Raw genomic sequence first — 18,826 nt, 5'->3', positions numbered from 1 at the left:
GCCTCTGCCTTTTAAATAAAATAAATATTTTTAAAGAATCTAAAAAGCTTAAAAATAGTTTCAGAAAAAACAACAACAAAAAAATCAGGAGCAGTCATTTAGTCTAATTACTGTGACCCCTACAACCTTCATCAATGTCTAGATTCATTCAGTAAGCAGCTCTGGCTCTTGGACTTCACTTCCTGCTAATGCAGATCCTGGGAGGCAACAGTGAGGAGTCAAGTGTCTGGTTTCCCACCACCTACCTGGGAGACTGGATTATATTCCTGGCTCCTAGCTTTGACCTTGGATCAGCCCCAGCCAACTGCACACATTTAGGGAATGAAATGGCAGATTGGAGCATTGTCTCTCAAATAAATAAAATAAAAATTAATAAAGCAGAGGAGGAGGATGGCCCAAATCCTTGGACTCCTGTACTCACGTGGGAGACCCAGAAGAAGCCCCTGGCCCTTGGCTTTGGCCTGGCCCAGCCCGGCCCAGCCCAGCCCTGATCACTGTGGCCATTTGGGGAGTGAACCAGCGCATGGAAGATCTTTCTCTGTAACTCTGCCTTTCAAATAAATAAAATCTTTTTTAAAAAAAATAATGAAACTAATAAGCAGTCAGTATTATGGAAATGGAGAGGAATCTTTTCCTTCTTTTACCCACCTATGGGATTCTTGTTCCTAGTTTGGGGAAGGGTAACAAATGTCTTGGGTATGCAAAGAATAATAATAGAAAAATGGTTAATAATAAAAATTAATTTCCTTTCTGGAACATTAATTTTATAAATGATTATTATAATATCATCTTGCTACGTTCTTATATCATTTTTAAAAAAAGATTTTATTTTTTGCAGCCGGCACTGTGGCACAGCAGGTAGAACCGCTGCCTGCAGTGCCGGCATCCCATATGGGCACCAGTTCAAGACCTGGCTGCTCCACTTCTGATCCAGCTCTTTGCTATGGCCTGGGAAAGCAGCAGAAGATGGCCCAAGTCCTTGGGGCCCTGCACCCGCGTGGGAGACCCAGAAGAAGCTCCTGGCTCCAGACTGGTGCAGCTCTGGCTGTTGTGGCTAACTGGAGAGTGAACCAGAGGACGGAAGACCACTTTCTCTGCCTAACTCTGACTTTCAAATAAATAAATAAATCTTAAAAAAAAAAAAAAAAGATTTTGGCCAGCGCCGCGGCTCACTAGGCTAATCCTCCGCCTTGCGGCGCCGGCACACTGGGTTCTAGTCCCGGTCGGGGCACCGGATTCTGTCCCGGTTGCCCTTCTTCCAGGCCAGCTCTCTGCTGTAGCCAGGGAGTGCAGTGGAGGATGGCCCAGGTGCTTGGGCCCTGCACCCCATGGGAGACCAGGAGAAGCACCTGACTCCTGCCTTTGGATCAGCGTGGTACGCCGGCTGCAGCGCGCCAGCCGCGGCGGCCATTGGAGGGTGAACCAACGGCAAAGGAAGACCTTTCTCTCTGTCTCTCTCTCTCTCACTGTCCACTCTGCCTGTCAAAAAAAAAAAAAAAAAAAAAAAAAAAAGATTTTATTTATTTATTTGAAAGGTAGAGTTACAGAGAAGCAGAGACAGAGACAGAAAGAAAGGGTCTTCCATCTGCTGGTTTACTTCCCAGATGGCCACAATGGAGCTGAGCCAACCCAAAACCAGCAGCTTCTTCCAGGTCTCCCACGTAGGTGCAGGGGCCCAAGGACTTGGATCACCTTCTACTGCTTTCCCAGGCCATAGCAGAGAGCTGGATCAGAAGTGGAGCAGCCGAGGCTCAAATCAGTGTCCATATGGGATGCCAGCACTGCAGGTGGCAGCTTTAACTGCTCTGCCACAGCGCCGGCCCCTGTTCTTACATCTTTAGGAAAGATACTGTAGTAGCTTTAAGCCTCTGTATGGCTCAAAAGCATTTGAATTATTTTCCCCGAATTTTACTACCTGGTCTAGTGCCCACAGAAGTGAAATCATTTCTGAGCCGGCGCCGTGGCTCAATAGGCTAATCCTCCACCTTGCGGCGCCGGCACACCGGGTTCTAGTCCCGGTCGGGGCGCCGGATTCTGTCCCGGTTGCCCCTCTTCCAGGCCAGCTCTCTGCTATGGCCAGGGAGTGCAGTGGAGGATGGCCCAGGTGCTTGGGCCCTGCACCCCATGGGAGACCAGGAAAAAGCACCTGGATCCTGGCTCCTGCCATCGGATCAGCGCGCTGCGCCGGCTGCAGCGGCGGCCATTGGAGGGTGAACCAACGGCAAGGGAAGACCTGTCTCTCTCTCTCACTGTCCACTCTGCCTATCAAAAAATAAAAAAAAAAATAAATAAAAAAAAAAAAAAAAAAAGAAGTGAAATCATTTCTGATCACTCACATGTCCAAGGATTTTCTTGCAATTGGACTGATAACTCATTTTCCAAGAGTTTTGACATCATTTAGGAGATTCTTCTTGCGCATGGAGGCTGCTCCGATTCCAATTAATCATTCATAAAAGGGACCAGCATTGTGGCGCAGCAGCATACCTGGCCTGTAGCGCCGGCATCCCCTATGGGCACTGGTTCAAGACTAGGCTGCACCACTTCCGATCCAGCTCTCTGTTATGGCCTGGGAAAGTAGTAAAAGATGGCCCAAGTCCTTGGGCCCTTGCACCCACATGGGAGACCCGGAAGAGGCTCCTGGCTTCAGATCAATGCAGCTCCAGCCATTGCGGCCAACTGGGAAGTGAATCATCGGATGGAAGACCTCTCTCTCTCTATATATATACCTCTCCTCTCTCTGTATAACCCTGACTTTCAAATAAATAAATAAATTTTTTAAAAAATCATTCATAAAAGTGCAAACAACCAATTCATACCCATTAGGATGACTATCATCAAAAAAGTCAGACAATAACTATTGGAAGAACATGGAAAAATCAGAACCTTTATGTGCTATTGGTGGGATTGTAAAATTATATACTCACTGTGGATAACAGTATAATAGCACCTCAAAAAAAAAAAACAAACAAACAAATTAGGGGCTGGTATTTTTGTGTAGCAGGTTAAGCTACCACCTGCGATGCCAACACACCATATGGGTAGCAGTTTGAGATCCAGTTGCTCCATTTCTGATCCAGCTCCCTGCTAATGGGCCTGGGAAAGCAATGGAAGATTACCCAAGTCCTGGGGCCCCTACAACCACATAGGAGACATAGAAGTAGCTCTGGGCTTATGGCTTTGGCATAGCTCCAGCCACTGTAGCCATCTGGGGAGCTAACCAGCAGATGGAAGATCTTTCCCCACCCCTTTTTTTTAAATAAAGGACAGAGCCAGCGCCGCAGCTCACTAGGCTAATCCTCCGCCTTGCGGCGCCGGCACACCGAGTTGTAGTCCTGGTTGGGGCACCGGATTCTGTCCCGGTTGCCCCTCTTCCAGGCCAGCTCTCTGCTGTGGCCAGGGAGTGCAGTGGAGGATGGCCCAAGTGCTTGGGCCCTGCACCCCATGGGAGACCAGGATAAGTGCCTGGCTCCTGCCATCGGATCAGTGCGGTGCGCCGGCCGCAGTGCGGCAGCCACTGGAGGGTGAACCAACGGCAAAGGAAGACTTTTCTCTCTTTCTCTCACTGTCCACTCTGCCTGTCAAAAAATAAAATTAAAAAAAAAAAAAAAAAAAAAAAAAGGACAGAAGGCAGAAGGGCCTGCTGGGTGCCTCCAGCCCTTTTTATTTTTATTTGTTTTTTTTTTTTTTTTTTTTTTTTTTTATTTGAGAGGCAGAGACAGAGAGAAATATCTTCCTTCTGTTGGTTCACTCCCCAAAAGGCCGCAACAGCTGGAGCTGCGCTGATCTGAAGCCAGGAGCCAGGTACTTCTTCCTGGTCTCCCATGCGGGTTCAGGGACCCAAGCACTTGGGGCATCATCCACTGCTTTCCCAGGCCATCGCAGAGAGCTGGATTGGAAGAGGAGCAGCCGGGACTAGTATTGCACCCATATGGATGCCAGCACTGCAGGCAGAGGATTAATGTACTGCATCACGGCGCCGGCCCCAGAAGATTTTTTTTTGTGTCTCTGTCTCTCCCTCTCTCTCTGTAACTCTGCCTTTCAAATAAACAATAAATCTTAAAAAATAAAATAAAATAAAATCGCCATACAAAGCAACAATTCTACTTCTGGGTATATAACCAAAGGAATTAAAAACAAGATCTCTAAGAGATGCTTGTATACCTGTGTTCACAGCATCATTATTCACAGCAATCCAAAAGTAAAAGCAACAAGTATCCATTGATGGATGAATGGATACCCAAATGAGGTATATTCACATAATGAACTATCATTCAGAAAATTCTGATACATGGATGAACCCTGAGTACACTATGTTATGTGAAATCAGCCACAAAAAGATAATTACTATATGACTCCACTTACATGAGGCAATTGGAGTAGTCAAAATCACAGAGACAGAAAGCAGAATAGTGGGTGATAAGGTTCTGGGAAGAAAAGGAATTGGGTTTTATCAATATGTAGTTTCAGTTTTATAAGACAAAAAGAGTTCTGGAGATTGGTTGCATGGTGTGAATATACTTAACACTTCGGAACCGTATGCTTTAAAATGATTAATACAGTAAATTTTGTAGTATATGTATTTTAGCACAATAAAATACACACACAACTTTCCACAAAGAGAAGCCCAGGCACAAGTGGCTTCGCTGGTGAATTTCATCAAATAGCTGAAGAAAAATTAATACAGTCATCTCTCTGTATCCCTGAGTTCTGTATCCTCAGGTTCCACATCTGTGGACTTGCCTCAATGAACTACAGATTGAAAAAAATTTTTTAGGGGTTGGCACTGCAGTGTAGTGGGTTGAGCCTCCATCTGTGGCGCCAGCATCCCATATGCACGACAGTTCGAGTCCTGGCTGCTCCTCTTCTGACCTGGCTCTCTGTTATGGCCTGGGAAAGCAGTGGAAGATGGCCCAAGTGCTTGGGCCCCTGCACCAACATGGGAGACCCACAGGAATTTCCTGTATTCAGATCAGCCCAGCTCTGGCCGCTGGGGCCATTTAGGGAGTGAACCAGTGGATGGAAGACCTTTCTCTCTGTGTCTCCCTCTATCTGTTTGTGACAATATCTCCAAATAAATGTCATTAAAAAAAAAAGAGAGAGAAAGAATTTTTAGCTGCTTCTATACTGATCATGCAGACTTTTTTGTTATTATTTATTATCCAGGGCAGTATTAATATTGTATTAGGTATTACAAGCAATGAAGAGGGTAGTTAACATATACAGGAGGATGTACATAAGTTATATATAAATACTATGTCATTTTTACGTCAGGGACTTGAGCACCTGCAGGGAGTTCTGGACTCAATCCCCATAAATACCAAGAGACAACTGTATCAATTCTTCACAAACTCTTCCAAAACAGAAAGGAAGCAATACTTTCCATCCCATTCTATGAGGCCAGTATCACCAACACCAAAATCAGACAAACATCCCACAAAAAAACGATAAATACCTCTTATGGATAGACACAAAAACCCTCTTAACAAAATAGTGGCAAAACAAATCTAGCAAAACATAAAAAGGATTATGCACAATGATCAAATGAATCAACACTCTAGGAATAAAAAGAAACTTCCTCAACCTGATAGTATGCATCGACAAAAAACCCACAGTTAACATCTAACTCAATGGTGAAAGATTGGAAGTCTTCCCCGTAAGATTAAGAACAAGATGAGGACATCTGCTTTCATCACTGTGGCTCAACATTGCACTGGAGGTTCTAGCCAAGGCAGTTAGGAAAGAAAAAGAAATAAATGTCATTTAGATTTGGAGGGAGTAAGTAACAGGAGTAGTATTATTTGTAGATAACAATCTTATATGGAGAAATCCCAAGAAATCAACTAAAATCCACACTGGAACTAAGTAACAAGTTCAGCATGGCTGCAGGGCACAAGACCAATACACAAAACTCAACAATAACTATTCAAGAATGCTTTTAAGAAAACAAACCCATTTATAATAGCATCAAAAAGAAAACAGGCCAGCGCTGTGGTGTAGTGGGTAAAGCTACCATCAGCGGCACCGGCATCCCATACGGGCACTGGTTCAAGTACCGGCTCCTCCACTTACAATACAGCTCCCGGCTGATGTGCCTAGGAAAGCAGTGGAGGATGGCCCAAGTGCTTGGGCCCCTGCACCCAGTGGGAGAACCAGAAGAAGCTGCTGGCTCCTGGCTTCAGATCAGTCCTGTTATAGCAATTTGGGGAGTGAACCAGCGGGTGGAAAATCTCTCAGTCTCTCTCTCACTCTGTAACTCTGCCTTTCAAATAAACAAATCTTAAAAAAAAAAAAAAAAAAACAAAAAACGGGGCTGGTGCTCTGGCATAGTGGGCTAAGCCTCTGCCTGCGGCTCTGGAATTCCATATGGGCGCTGGTTTATATCCTGGCTCTGCTCCTCCGTCAAGCCTGGGAAAGCAGTACAAGATGGCCCAAGTACTTGGGCCTCTGTGCCCACGTGGGAGACCTAGAAGACACTCCTGGCTTTAGAATGGCTCAACTCCGGCCATTACAGCCATCTGGGAAGTGAACCAGTGGGTGGGAAGACCGTTCTCTCTCTGTCTCCCTCTCTCTGTAATTCTACCTGTCAAATAAATAAATAAATCTTTCTTTTAAAAAAGTTAAAAAACTTTGAGCCTTATTTCCAATTTAAAAAAAAAAAAACAATCAGGAACGTATTTACTAACAGAAATAAAACATGATCTTTGAAAATTTCAAAACATTGCTGAAAGAAATTAAAGACCTAAATAAAATGGAAAAGAAGTCCATGTTCATCAACCAGAAGACTTAATACTGTGAAGATGCTAATACTCCCCAATAAATGTACAATCTCTATCAAAATCCCAGATAGCCTAGGACCAGTGCCGTGGTACAGGTTAAACTGCTGCTTCAGACACTGGCATCCCTGATCAGAGTGCTAATTCAAGTCCTAGCTGTTCCACTTCCAATCCAGTGCCCCGCTAAAGTGCCTGGGAAAGCACTGGATAATGGCTTGAGTCCCTGCCACCTACATGGGAATCCCAGATGGAGTTCCTGGCTCTTGGCTTTGACATGGCCCATCCTGCTGTGGCCATTTGGGGACTGAAACATCAGATGAGAGATCTCTTTCTGCAGAAATTGACAACTTAACCCTAAAATTCATATGGAAATATAAAGGTCTCAGAAAAGCAGAAATATAAAACATAACAAATTTGGAAGAATTATACTTCTCAACTTTAAAACTTACTACCAAGATAGTGTGATAATCACATAAAAACATCTACATCAAAGAAATGGAACTGACAGTCCAAAAATAAACCTTCAAACTTATGGTCAATTGATCTTCAACAATAATGTCATGATAATTCAAGGGGAAAAGAATAGTCTTTTTTTTTTTTTTAAGATTTACTTATTTTTTATTTGAAAGTCAGAGTTATACAGAGAGGAGAGTCAGAGAGTCAGAGAGAGAGAGAGACAGAGAGAGAGAGAGAGAGAAAGGTCTTCCATCCGATGGTTCACTCCCCAACTGGCTGCAACGGCCGGAGCTGGGCCCATCCGAAGCCAGGAGCCAGGAGCTTCCTCCAGGTCTCCCACGTGGGTGCAGGGGCCCAAGGGCTTGGGCCATCCTCTTACTGCTTTCCCAGACCATAGCAGAGAGCTGGATCGAAAGAGGAGCAGCCAGGACTAGAATTGGCACCCATATGGGATGCTGGCGCTTCAGGCCAGGGCATTAACCTGCTGCGCCACAGCGCCGGCCCTAGAATAGCCTTTTTTTTTTTTTTTTTTTAAAACAGGCAGAGTTAGATAGTGAGAGAGAGAGACAAAGAGAAAGGTCTTCTTTCCGTTGGTTCACTCCCCAAACGGCCACTATGGCCGGCATGCCGCGCCAATCCAAAGCCAGGAGAAAAGCGCTTCCTCCTGGTCTCCCAAGCGGGTGCAGGGCCCAAGCACTTGGGCTATCCTCCACTGCCTTCCCGGGCCACAGCAGAGAGCTGGACTGGAAGAGGAGCAACCGGGACAGAACCCAGCACCCCAACCGGGACTAGAACCTGGGGTGCTGGCACCGCAGGCGGAGGATTAGCCTAGTGAATAGTCTTTTTAATTAGCCTAGAATAGTCTTTTTAACAATTGGTTCTGGGAGGACTAGAGATCTACATGCAAAGAATGAAACTGGATCACTTCCTTAACACCACACACAAATATTAACTCAAATTAGTTCTTAAATTCAAGAGCTAAAACTACAACACTCTTAGATGAAAACCTAAGAGTAAACTGTTATGACTTTGGGTTAGGCAAAGCTTTTTAAAAGCTGTAACTCTGAAAACACAAGATACAAGAAAAAAATAGAAAAATTGGACTTCCATCAAAATCAAAAACATTTTTGCTCCAGAGACCATCAAGAAAATGAAAAGGTAAGCCACAAATAAGAAAATATTTACAAACCATATGATAAATATTTGTATTCAGAATATATAAAGAACATTTACAATCAATAAAATGACAAAGAAACAATCCAATTAAAAAGGGACAAAAAGGGCGGGCATTTGGCCTAGCAGTTAAGACATCTGTCAGGATGCTTGCATCCCACATCAAGTGCCTACATTCAGAGTCCTGACTCTGCTCCCAGTTGCAGCTTTCTGCTAATGTAGACTCTGGAAAGCAGAAGGCAATGGCTCAAGTAGTTGGGTCCTTGCCACCCACACGGGAGCCCTGGATTGAGTTCCAATCCATTACAGGTATTTGGGGAGTGAACCAGCAGGTGAACATTCTGTTCCTCTTTCTCCATTTTTCCCTCCAAATAAATAATTTTTTAAAAGAAATGGATAAAGCATCTAAATAGACTTTTCTCCAAAGAAGACACACAAAAGGTCAATAAGCACACAAAAAGATGCTCAACCATCATTATCTATGAGGAAAACACAAATGAGATCATTTCACTCCAATAGAATGGCTATTATAAAAGTGCAGGGAAAACATGAGAAATTAAAGCTGGTGGATATGTAAAACGGTTTGGCCACTTTGGAAAAGTTTAGTAGTTCCAATGTTAAACAAGTAGTTACCACATGACCCAGTCTGAGAGAGGGAAAAAATGAACTTTTTCCCTACTCTACTACAACACAAAATACTTGCGTGCCCTCCAATGTGTGAGTTTTCTCCACACATCAAGCAAGTTTCCTTCAGCAGCAGACACCAGCTGGACGCCCATTAACACAATTTTATTCTGATACTACCCACCTGGAGATAGTTTCTGGTCCCACAGACTGACGGCCCAGTCCCTCAAGACAGCCTCTCCCTTCTGATGCCAATCACAACCCCCAGGTTTTTCACCTGTGCTTTGGACCAATTAGCTATAAACCGGGGTTCCCACTCTCCCTTTCTCAAGTTCAATTACCTTCCTAGAGTGGCTCACAGAATTCAAAGAAACACTTAACTTTACCAGTTTATTGCAAAGGCTATTACGAAGAACACAGATGAAAAGATCCATAGAGTAAGGGATGTAGCAAGGGAAGGGTAGCATCCATGCCTCTGGGTGCCACCCCCCAGGAACCTCTGCAAGTTCAACTATCAGGAAGCTCCCTGAACTATCCTTTCTGGGTTTTATGGAAGCCTCATTACATAGTCATAACGGATTAAATCACTGGCCATGAGTGATAAATCCAACCTTCAGCCCCTCTTCCCTGCCTGGAGGTTTGAGGGTGCACTCAAAGTCCCAACCTTCCTATCACGCCTTGATCATTGCTGTGACCAGCCCTCCTGAAGGTGCACAGGAGCTGTCAGCTACCATTCAATTCATTAAATTATAAAAAAGATACATTAGTGGGGACCGATGCTGCGGCACTGTGGGTAAAGCTGCACCACCTGCAGTGCCGGCATCCCATATGGGCGCTGGTTTGAGTCCCAGCTGCTCCACTTCTGATCCACCTCTCTGCTATGGCCTGGGAAGGCAGAAGATGACCCAAGTCCTTGGGCCTCTGCACCCACAGGGGAGACCCAGAAGAAGCTCCTGGCTCCTGGCTTTGGATTGGTGCAGCTCCAGCTTTTGTGGCCATCTGGGGAGTGAACCAGCAGATGGAAGACCTCTCTCTGCCTCTAACTCTGCCTTTCAAATAAATAAATAATATTGACACACACATATTAGGGGGCTGCCCAATGGGTTAACAGCCAGGGCCAGTTTGTGCCAGCTTGGAGTGGCGGCTGCTGATCCCGCTCCCTGCTAACACACCCAGGAAAGCAGCAGGATATGGCCTGAGTACCTGGGCTCCTGCCACCCATGCTGGCGACCGGGATTGCATTCTGGGCTCCTGGTCTGAGCTTGGCTCAGCCCTGGCCATTGCAGCCATTTGGGGAGTCAATCAGCAGATGAAAGTTCTCTGTCTCTTGTTGCTCTGCCTTTCAAGTAAGTAATAAATCTTTTTATAAAATGAAAAAGACACATCACTTTGGGGACTCCAAGAATTTTAAAAGTTGTATGCCAATAGACAAAAATCAACCCTATTTTACAATATCATTCCCAGGAAAACCACTCTATGTATATAGTTCAGAGAAATGAGGGCACAGGTCCATATAAAGACTTGTACATGAATGTTCACAGCATCATTATTCACAATAGCCAAAATGTGGAAATTCACATGTTGATCAGAACAGTGGGGAAACAAAATGTGACATCTCCATACAGCAGAATAGCATTCAAGCATTAAAAAAAAGAACACTGAATGATTTGTTATGTAACACTGATGACCTAAAATACCACTACTCTTAAAAATACTATTCAGTGAGATATACAGTTAGACAACAGTTATGATTCCACTTCTATAAAATGTTCAGAATAGATAAATCTGTAGAAACAGAATGCAATTTAGTGATTGCCATGGGATGGGAGAGATAAGACCAAGTGACTGGTATGGGATACAGGGTTTCTTTTTGGGGTGATGAAAATGTTCTAAAATCGAATGTGGTGATAGCTGTACAAATGTGTATTAATATAAAATAAAACGGAATTTTATCCTTTAAATGTGTGAATTATACCTTAATAAAGCTGTTTTAAAAATGGACCTGTAGGCCGGCGCCGCGGCTCACTAGGCTAATCCTCCGCCTAGCGGCGCCGGCACACTGGGTTCTAGTCCTGGTCAGGGCGCCGGATTCTGTCCCAGTTGCCCCTCTTCCAGGCCAGCTCTCTGCTGTGGCCAGGGAGTGCAGTGGAGGATGGCCCAGGTGCTTGGGCCCTGCACCCCATGGGAGACCAGGAAAAGCACCTGGCTCCTGGCTCCTGCCATCGGATCAGCGTGGTGCGCCGGCCGCAGCGCGCCGGCCGCGGCGGCCATTGGAGGGTGAACCAACGGCAAAGGAAGACCTTTCTCTGTCTCTCTCTGTCCACTCTGCCTGTCAAAAAAAAAAAAAAAAAAAAAAGGACCTGTAGGAGCTGGCACTGTGGCATAGTGGGCTAAAGCCTCCGCCTATGGCACCAGCATCCCATATGGGCACCGGTTCAAGTCCCAGCTAATCCTCTTCAGATCCAGTTCTCTACTATGGCCTGGGAAAGCAGTAGAAGATGGCCCAGGTGCTTGGATCCCTGCACCATGGGAGACCCAGAAGAAGCTCCTGGCTCCTGATCAGTCCAGCTCAGGCTGCTACGGCCATTAGGGAAGTGAACTAGCAGACGGAAGGTCTCTCTCTCTCTCCGTCTGTAACTCTACCTCTCAAAATTAAATAAATAAAATATATTCTCCCACATGGGTGCAGGGCCCAAGGACTTGGGGCATCTTCTACTGCTTTCCCAGGCCATAGCAGAGAGCCAGATTGGAAGAGGAGCAGCCGGGACTAGAACGGGTGCCCATATGGGATGTTGGCACTGCAGGCGGTGGCTTTACCTGCTACGCCACATCACCAGCCTCTATACATTTTCAAATATTATTTATTACTAAAAATTGATAGATCCCATTGAACTAGTTCTGGATAGAAACAAAAAAACCACCCTACTGAAATCAGAAATCAGTCTAGAAAATATCAACAAGCATTAGTTTTAACTTCAGTTCTAAAGATTTGTGCTTCCAGATAGCATAACTGTTAAGTGCAGCTTACAAGGCAAAACCACTAATCATGTCTAAATATCTATAGTCAAATTCAGGTCCTTACTCTGAAAGTACAATTCCAAAATGATAACCCAAAGGAGAATCAGGCAGGGGTGGAGAAGTAGTAGTAACAAATGCTAGGAAGATTGGGCAATAGAAATTTTTGTACAACATTCTTGAAACCTTGGGGACTAGTTCTGATTGTATCTTTCAGTTGATTGAGAACTTACATAGGGCAGGCACTGTGGTATAGGTGGTTAAGCTGCCACTTGAGACACTGGCATCCCATATCCAAGTGCTGGCTGGAGTCCCAGCTCCTCTGCGTCTGATACAGCATTCCTGCTCAAGTGCCTAGAAGGCTGCAGAGAATGGCTCAAGTGCTTGCATCCCATCACTCATGTTGGAGACCAGATGGAGTTCCTGGCTCCTGGTTTCAGCCTGGCCTAACCCAGCCGTTGTGGCCATCTGGGGAGTGAACCAGCAGATGAAAGATCTCTGTCTCTCTCTCTCTCTGGAACTCTTTCAAATAAAAAGAACTTAAAAAGGAATGGCATAGAAAATAATTTTTCCATATTCATGGGCATTTATATTAGTGTTGAATGATGAATAGGTACTACATGTTAATCAAATGAATAGAATTCCCTTTTATCAAATGTGCTTTGGGCCAGTGTTGTGGTGCAGAGGGTTAACCCTCCTACAACACCTGCATCCCGTATCTTCACTACTCCACTTTCAATTTAGCTCCCTAATGCACCCAGGAAAGTAGTGGAAGATGGCCTAAAAGTTTGTGCCCCTGCCACCCATGTGGGAGACTTGGACGAAATTTCTTCCTCCTGGTTTTGGCCCAGCCCAGGCCTGGCCATTGTAACCATTTGGGGAGTGAAGCAGCAGATGGTTCTTTCTCTCTCCATGTCTCCCCCTTCTTCTCTGTAATTTTGCCTTTCAAATAAATCAATCTTTTTTAAAAAACACAAAGTTGCTTAACTTCATCCTCGTCAAAAGAATCCTGATGTGGTTCACTAAGTAAAAAGTGCTGAAACAGATGAGATGCTACTCTGAAGACAATACTCTTCAGCCTTGGACGCCTTCTCTAAAAGGGAAACCCATGGCATGCTCGTGATGTCCTGTTTTATATTTTTCTCATTAATATAATGATTGAAAGTGTCATACACTATCTTAAGAACTTTCTGCTCAGTACAACCTCTAAATTCCAGATGACTTCTTATTGCCATTAATAAGCCAGCTCCTATATGGCAGGAAAGAGCTGGTCTACTCAAAATCATACTGCAGGAATTGATACTGCCTTTAATAAATGGAAATATAATTTATAGAAAAACTCCTAACTTTCCACAGAAGGCTGTTTTGTCACTTCTGGAGAACCTTACAATCAAAAATTGATAGCACCTTTGATACTTTAAAACTATATTAACTAAATCTTCTTTCAGATTGGACTTGTCATTAGTCAGTCTTCATATATTTCTCAGGCAACACTCCCAAGTCTACCTTATTTAAAAAAAAAAAAAAAGCCTTTATTTTATCTAATTGTGAGGCAGAATGACAGAGACGGCGAGACAGAGATCTTCAATCTATTGGTTCACTCTGCCAAATGGCTGCAATAGTGAGGGGGTGAGGGCTGGGCCAGGCTGAAGCCAGGAGCCAGGAACTCCATCTGGGTCTCCCACATGGGTGGCAGAGGTCCAAATACTTGGGTCATCTTCTTTTGCCTTCCCCAGAACATTAGCAGGAAGCTGGATTAGAAACAGAGCAGTCAGGACTTGAACCTGCACTGCAGGCATTGCAGGATAAAGCTTAACCCTATGTGCCACAACACCCACCTCTTAACTCCAAAGCACATCATCTTAACCAACTGAGGGCTCTCCAGACCATGAAGAAAGAAGGGAGGGGAACATCAATCGTAGTATTAGGAAAACCCCTCCTCAAAATACCTGGTTCCACAGCAAAAGTGACAGGAGAGAGGCAGAAAGTATAAAACGCCAGCTGTTGATGGCTGCCATCCTTACCTTAAGAGAAGGGGTTAACCTGTCCTAAAGCTGAATCTATGCAGCAGTCAGGATTTTAGCAATCTTCATAAGGTATATTTTTATTGTAACATTACCTCACCTGAATCATTAGAATCAAGCAAATAAGGTAAACAGACTTTATTAATTGGTGGAATTAAGCCCTAAAGGTTCAGAGGAATAGGAGTACACTTTCTAAAAAGATTAAGACTCAGGCCAATGGTCAGGGTTATTTTCCTGCCAGTGCAAAGAAGCTATGTTATATTTTAGGAGAGTGGAATAAAGCCAGAGGAAAAAGCATCAACGAAACAGAAGAGTCCAACAGTACTTCAAGAGGACTTCATTAGGGACAGTTAACTACCAACGAGGCTAAATTCAGCAACAGCACATGAGGAAGATTTTAATATCCTAGTGGTTATCTCTCAGGAAGATTAAGATCTAAAGAACAGTCTGGCAAGATTACACACCAAACAGCCCCTGATGAAAGGTCACTTTCTAATTACCAGAGAAGCCAAAAACAAAGGGAAATACCTTGCAGTGAAGAAACACATGGCACAGAATTGCTGGGCAAACAACTTGAAAACAGAGTATCGAAGCACTAAGTTCATGCAGAAACTGGAAGGGAGAGTACCAAAGAAAGGGAAATACTACAGCAGAGAAGGAGAAAATCAAGAATGGGAAACTTGGAGAAAAAGTCTTGCTGAGATGCCGTATTCACTCAAGTCTCACCTTAACTGAAAGTGTCACAGAAACAGAACCTCCAGAGCACCCAATGTCAAGGCCTTCCTGTCTAAGCTGTTTCCAGATGTTACCAAAACTCAGACAATACCTTTGCCAAGCACCCAGTTACACTACACACCAATCCCAATGAAATACGAATGCCAAACTTCAGCTTGACACAGACGATACCAGCATGTGGTGTCTTGGAACAATCTAATCCTACAGATTCTTTCCAACAAGACAAGTGTCCTAATCTTTCCCGGCCTCAGTTTCCTAGCTGTACAAGGCAGGAACCAAGTGAGGTGACACAAAGTGCAGGATCCCCTTCATTCTTGAACTGTTATACCTAATGAAAGAACCATTTTTAATGTCTGCTGTGGGTATAACATTTGAGTCTGACAACAAATCATTTAGGTTCATGCTGTCATTCCAGAGCTAACCACAGGGAGCAGTGAAAGATCTGAAAAATTCCCAAGAGAGCCAGTACTTGGCTGCTACCTGAAGCCCACCTAGGCAGCGGATAAAGCCTCAATCCCAGACATAATTAAGAGCATTTCTCTGGCCTCTCTGCCTAGAACTCAATCACTCTTCACAAACACACACCTTATCCATCTTTCTTCCTTTCCTTCTTAACAAGGCTCTCCTTATTCTTTGTAGTTTCACATCCATTTTGCCCACTACTATTCCTTCTTATCCAGATTTTCCCCTTTTATCGAGTGAAATTTTCTTAAAAAAAAAAAAAAAAAGAAAATGAAAGTTGTAAGTTGTGGTGTGAAAAGAAATTAGTGACTTCGAATCAAGGAAACTAAACTACAACAAGCACCTGCAAATGACAATTATTCAGTAAGTTTTAGAGAAATCCCAAGGGGGTGGGGGCCAAGCAGAATAAAAAAGAAAAGTCCAGTGTCTGCCACAGTATTTGTCTGCAAAAGTCATAAAAAGCCCCGAGGAAGCTTACCAAGGAGTGACAACTCCGAGAAGTCAACCAGAGCCTGGGAAGCCAACACACAGCGCCCAAGGCCAGGGAACTAGGTGTTAAGAACGTGAAACAGACTATTCACCCGGGCTTTGCTTTTCCCTGTCAAGTTCCTCGCCCAGAGAGACCTCCCCACGTCATGTATGTTTAAAAAAATTCAAATTAAAAAAAATAATAATAAGCCGCTCCCATCTACCCGCCTGTTCCTCGAAAAGCAAATGAATAAATGGTCCCTCGTTTCGTCTTTACTCCCACACAAACCCGCACACCGTTTACGAGCACGGAGGGCTGGGGCGGCTCGGGAGATGGCGCGAAGGCTCGGGGAGAGGGCGGTCAGTGGGCGGAAGGTGCCTCTCCCACATGGCTGAGCCTCGCGCCGCTGGCCACCGGCACACGGCCCCCAAGCGCCGACCCCGCGCTCGCTGCCGCCCTAAACCGCCGCTGCCGACACCGGCTCGCGTCTGGGACCCTTCCCCGGGGAGAGCCCCATCCCCCGCTCCCTTTCTCCTTCGGGTTCCCGCCGTGCAGTGGCCAGCCGACGGGTCCCTGCCGCCTCACCTCCATAGAGACGCGCCAGCCCTGCATGGCGGAGAAGCCATAGGGCAGCGGCAGGCGCGGGGCACCGACCCCGTCCCCGGAGCACTTCACTGTGTTGGGCTGGGAGAGGTAGGCACCCATGGCGGCAGCTGGCCGGCGTCCTCAGAGGCAGACAAGCTGGGCGCGACCCGTGCCGGCGCCGGAGCCGGAGCCCCCGGGGCGCGCGTGGCAGGAGCAGGCCGGTGAGCGCGGCCGACGCAAGGTGCCGGTGAAAGGCGCGAGGCCGGCCAGGAGGCGGTAACGGGACGACAGCACAGAAGAAGCGGAAGCGGAAACGGCGCAGCTCCAGACCCCGCCCGGCCGGCGCGGCGCGGCGCGGCGCGGCGCAGCGGGCGGGCATTTCCTTAGCAACTTGCCCCGCCCGCGGGGGCAACGGCCCGCCCAACCGCCGCTCCCGCGAGACTGGCGCGGCCCCGCCCACCAACGGCCGCCGCTCGCGCGGCCCCGCGCCCCCATCTTGCTGTCTCTGGTTTTCGGTTCCCTGTTCGCCGCCTCTCCATAGCCTTGTTGTCTGGGCCTCCCGTGTGTCGGATCCGGCGCTTCCGGTCCGCTCTCGCGTGGTATCCGCCCCTCTCCCCCCGGCCGGGGCCACAGACTCGGCGCACGCCGGCCGGTGGGGTTCAGGGAAAGTTGCCTAGCATTTGCGTTTACGCAGTTCCTCCCGCAGGCCTAGACTAAGAGACTGCGCGAGGGTCTTTTCTGACAGGAAAATGAAGGCCTGGGTGAATGACATAATTGGGAGTAAACACAGTGCAGAAATGCGTGGTTCAGCCTGCTAGCTGAGGCGAGCTCCGAGGAGGGGTGACGAGCCCTGGCGTCGGGGATTCGAACGCTCAGACGGGACCCGTCGGGGTTGTGTTGTGCCGAGGGAGAGGGAATTGGGCCCGGGGTGGCAGGAGAGCCGAGTGGATGGAGCCGGGGCGGCGGCGAGTGTAGGAGGGAGCCGCCCGCCTCCGGGGGCTAATGGCTATGTTAACTCCGACGTGAGTAGTCTGGCTTGGTGGTCATGCTGGCGTGGCATTTTAGCATCGCTGGCGTGGTCCGCGTGGACGAGGCGAGTCTGGGCGCTGTAACTGGTTAGAAGACTCCAGCAGGAGACGAGAAGGGCTGGGCCCAAGGTGATGGCAGATTGGCAGAAGGGAGATGACAGGACAAATCAGGCAGTAACAGTGGAGGATTTAGTCATAGGTTGGATTCAGGGAGTGGAAGGAAAAGGAATTCTGGAAACTCCGAGTATTTTAATATACAAAAGTAAGGGGCCGGCGCTGTGGTACAGCCGGTTAACGCCCTGGGCTGAAGCACCGGCATCCCATATGGGCACGGGTTCGAGACCCGGCTGCTCCACTTCTGATCCAGCTCTCTGCCATGGCCTGGGAAAGCAGTAGAAGATGGCCCAAGTCCTTGGGCCCCTGCACCCGCGTGGGAGACCCAGAGAAAGCTCCTGGCTCCTGGCTTTGGGTCGGATCAGCTCAGCTGCAGCCGTCGCAGCCAACTGGAGAGTGAACCAGCAGATGGAAGACCTTTCTGTCTCTCTCCCTTCCTCTCCCCCTTCCCCTCCCCCTCCCCCTCCTCTCTATGTAACTCTGACTTTCAAATAAAATAAATAAATTTTTTAAAAAATATACAAAAGTAGTCATGGCTTCCTCTTACTTTTCTAATAGTCCACATTCCTTGACATTAATTTTCAAGTGCGCGTCTCCGCTTTCTCTCATTTCCCCTGCAACTCAGTGTTTCAGTCATATTTTTGGGTGCCTCCCGTGCTTGCATCTGCGGAACACACTTCTCTGCCCGCCCTATAGACCGTCACTTCCTACCTCTAATACCCCTGCACTAGTTGGCCTCCCCACTGGTTTGTTTTTCCTGCTGAACTATAAACCATGAGGAAGTTAAAAACTCCCTTGAAGTTATTATCATGGTGTCTCCCAGCAGCGTAATTCTTGGATGTGCTCAGTAATATTTAAATATTTGTTGAATGAATGATGCAAAGGTTTTGACCCTGAATGAAAAAATCTGGTGGGAGCCATTAATAAAAAATTGGGCAGTTTGCAAGGGTTATAAGGGGACTGTGCAAGTTTTGGGAGAAAACAGTCTAAGGTGACATGTTGAAAATACTGGATTGGAATTAGGCCATGAGGATAAAAGAGAATATCAACAATTAGGCTTGCAGTCTCTGACCATGGCGGTGCAGAAGGATCATGAAACCTCTCAACTGCCAAGGCTGCTGCTGCTTCTCCTCCTGCTTCTTCCTTTGTGTTTTTATTTCCATGAGAGTAGACGGTGCCATGTATTATGTAAAGATCTTTCACAAATTATTTCCAATTTGAGTTTTTCATCTGTTAGACAGACATACAACTACTACATACAACCTACTCTTTGAGATTACCCTAAGAGTAAGGAAAGCTGAGAGACTGGCGTTGCGATGCAACTGGTGAAGCCCAGACATGTGACAGGCCGTATCAGAATATCGGTTC

The 18,826-nt window shown here is 46.3% G+C and overlaps 1 protein-coding gene across 2 annotated transcripts in view; it reads right to left on the bottom strand.

Annotated features, from left to right (window-relative positions):
* PPM1G (protein phosphatase, Mg2+/Mn2+ dependent 1G) overlaps nt 1-16,665 on the bottom strand; it is a 33,119-nt gene extending 16,454 nt beyond the window's left edge. Inside the window, exon 1 of one of the 2 annotated variants that reach the window (XM_002709952.5) lies at nt 16,317-16,665. In XM_002709952.5, the coding sequence (XP_002709998.1) occupies nt 16,317-16,436 (120 nt within the window). In that variant the 5' untranslated portion in view covers nt 16,437-16,665. The remainder of the gene's footprint in view (nt 1-16,316) is intronic. The other variant, XM_017340854.3, reaches the window with a different exon arrangement.
* Nucleotides 16,666-18,826: the final 2,161 nt, after the last annotated feature.

This window comes from Oryctolagus cuniculus, chromosome 2 (assembly GCF_964237555.1).
Source record: "Oryctolagus cuniculus chromosome 2, mOryCun1.1, whole genome shotgun sequence".
Classification (NCBI taxonomy): domain Eukaryota; kingdom Metazoa; phylum Chordata; class Mammalia; order Lagomorpha; family Leporidae; genus Oryctolagus; species Oryctolagus cuniculus.
This window is presented reverse-complemented; position numbering and strand designations above follow the sequence as displayed.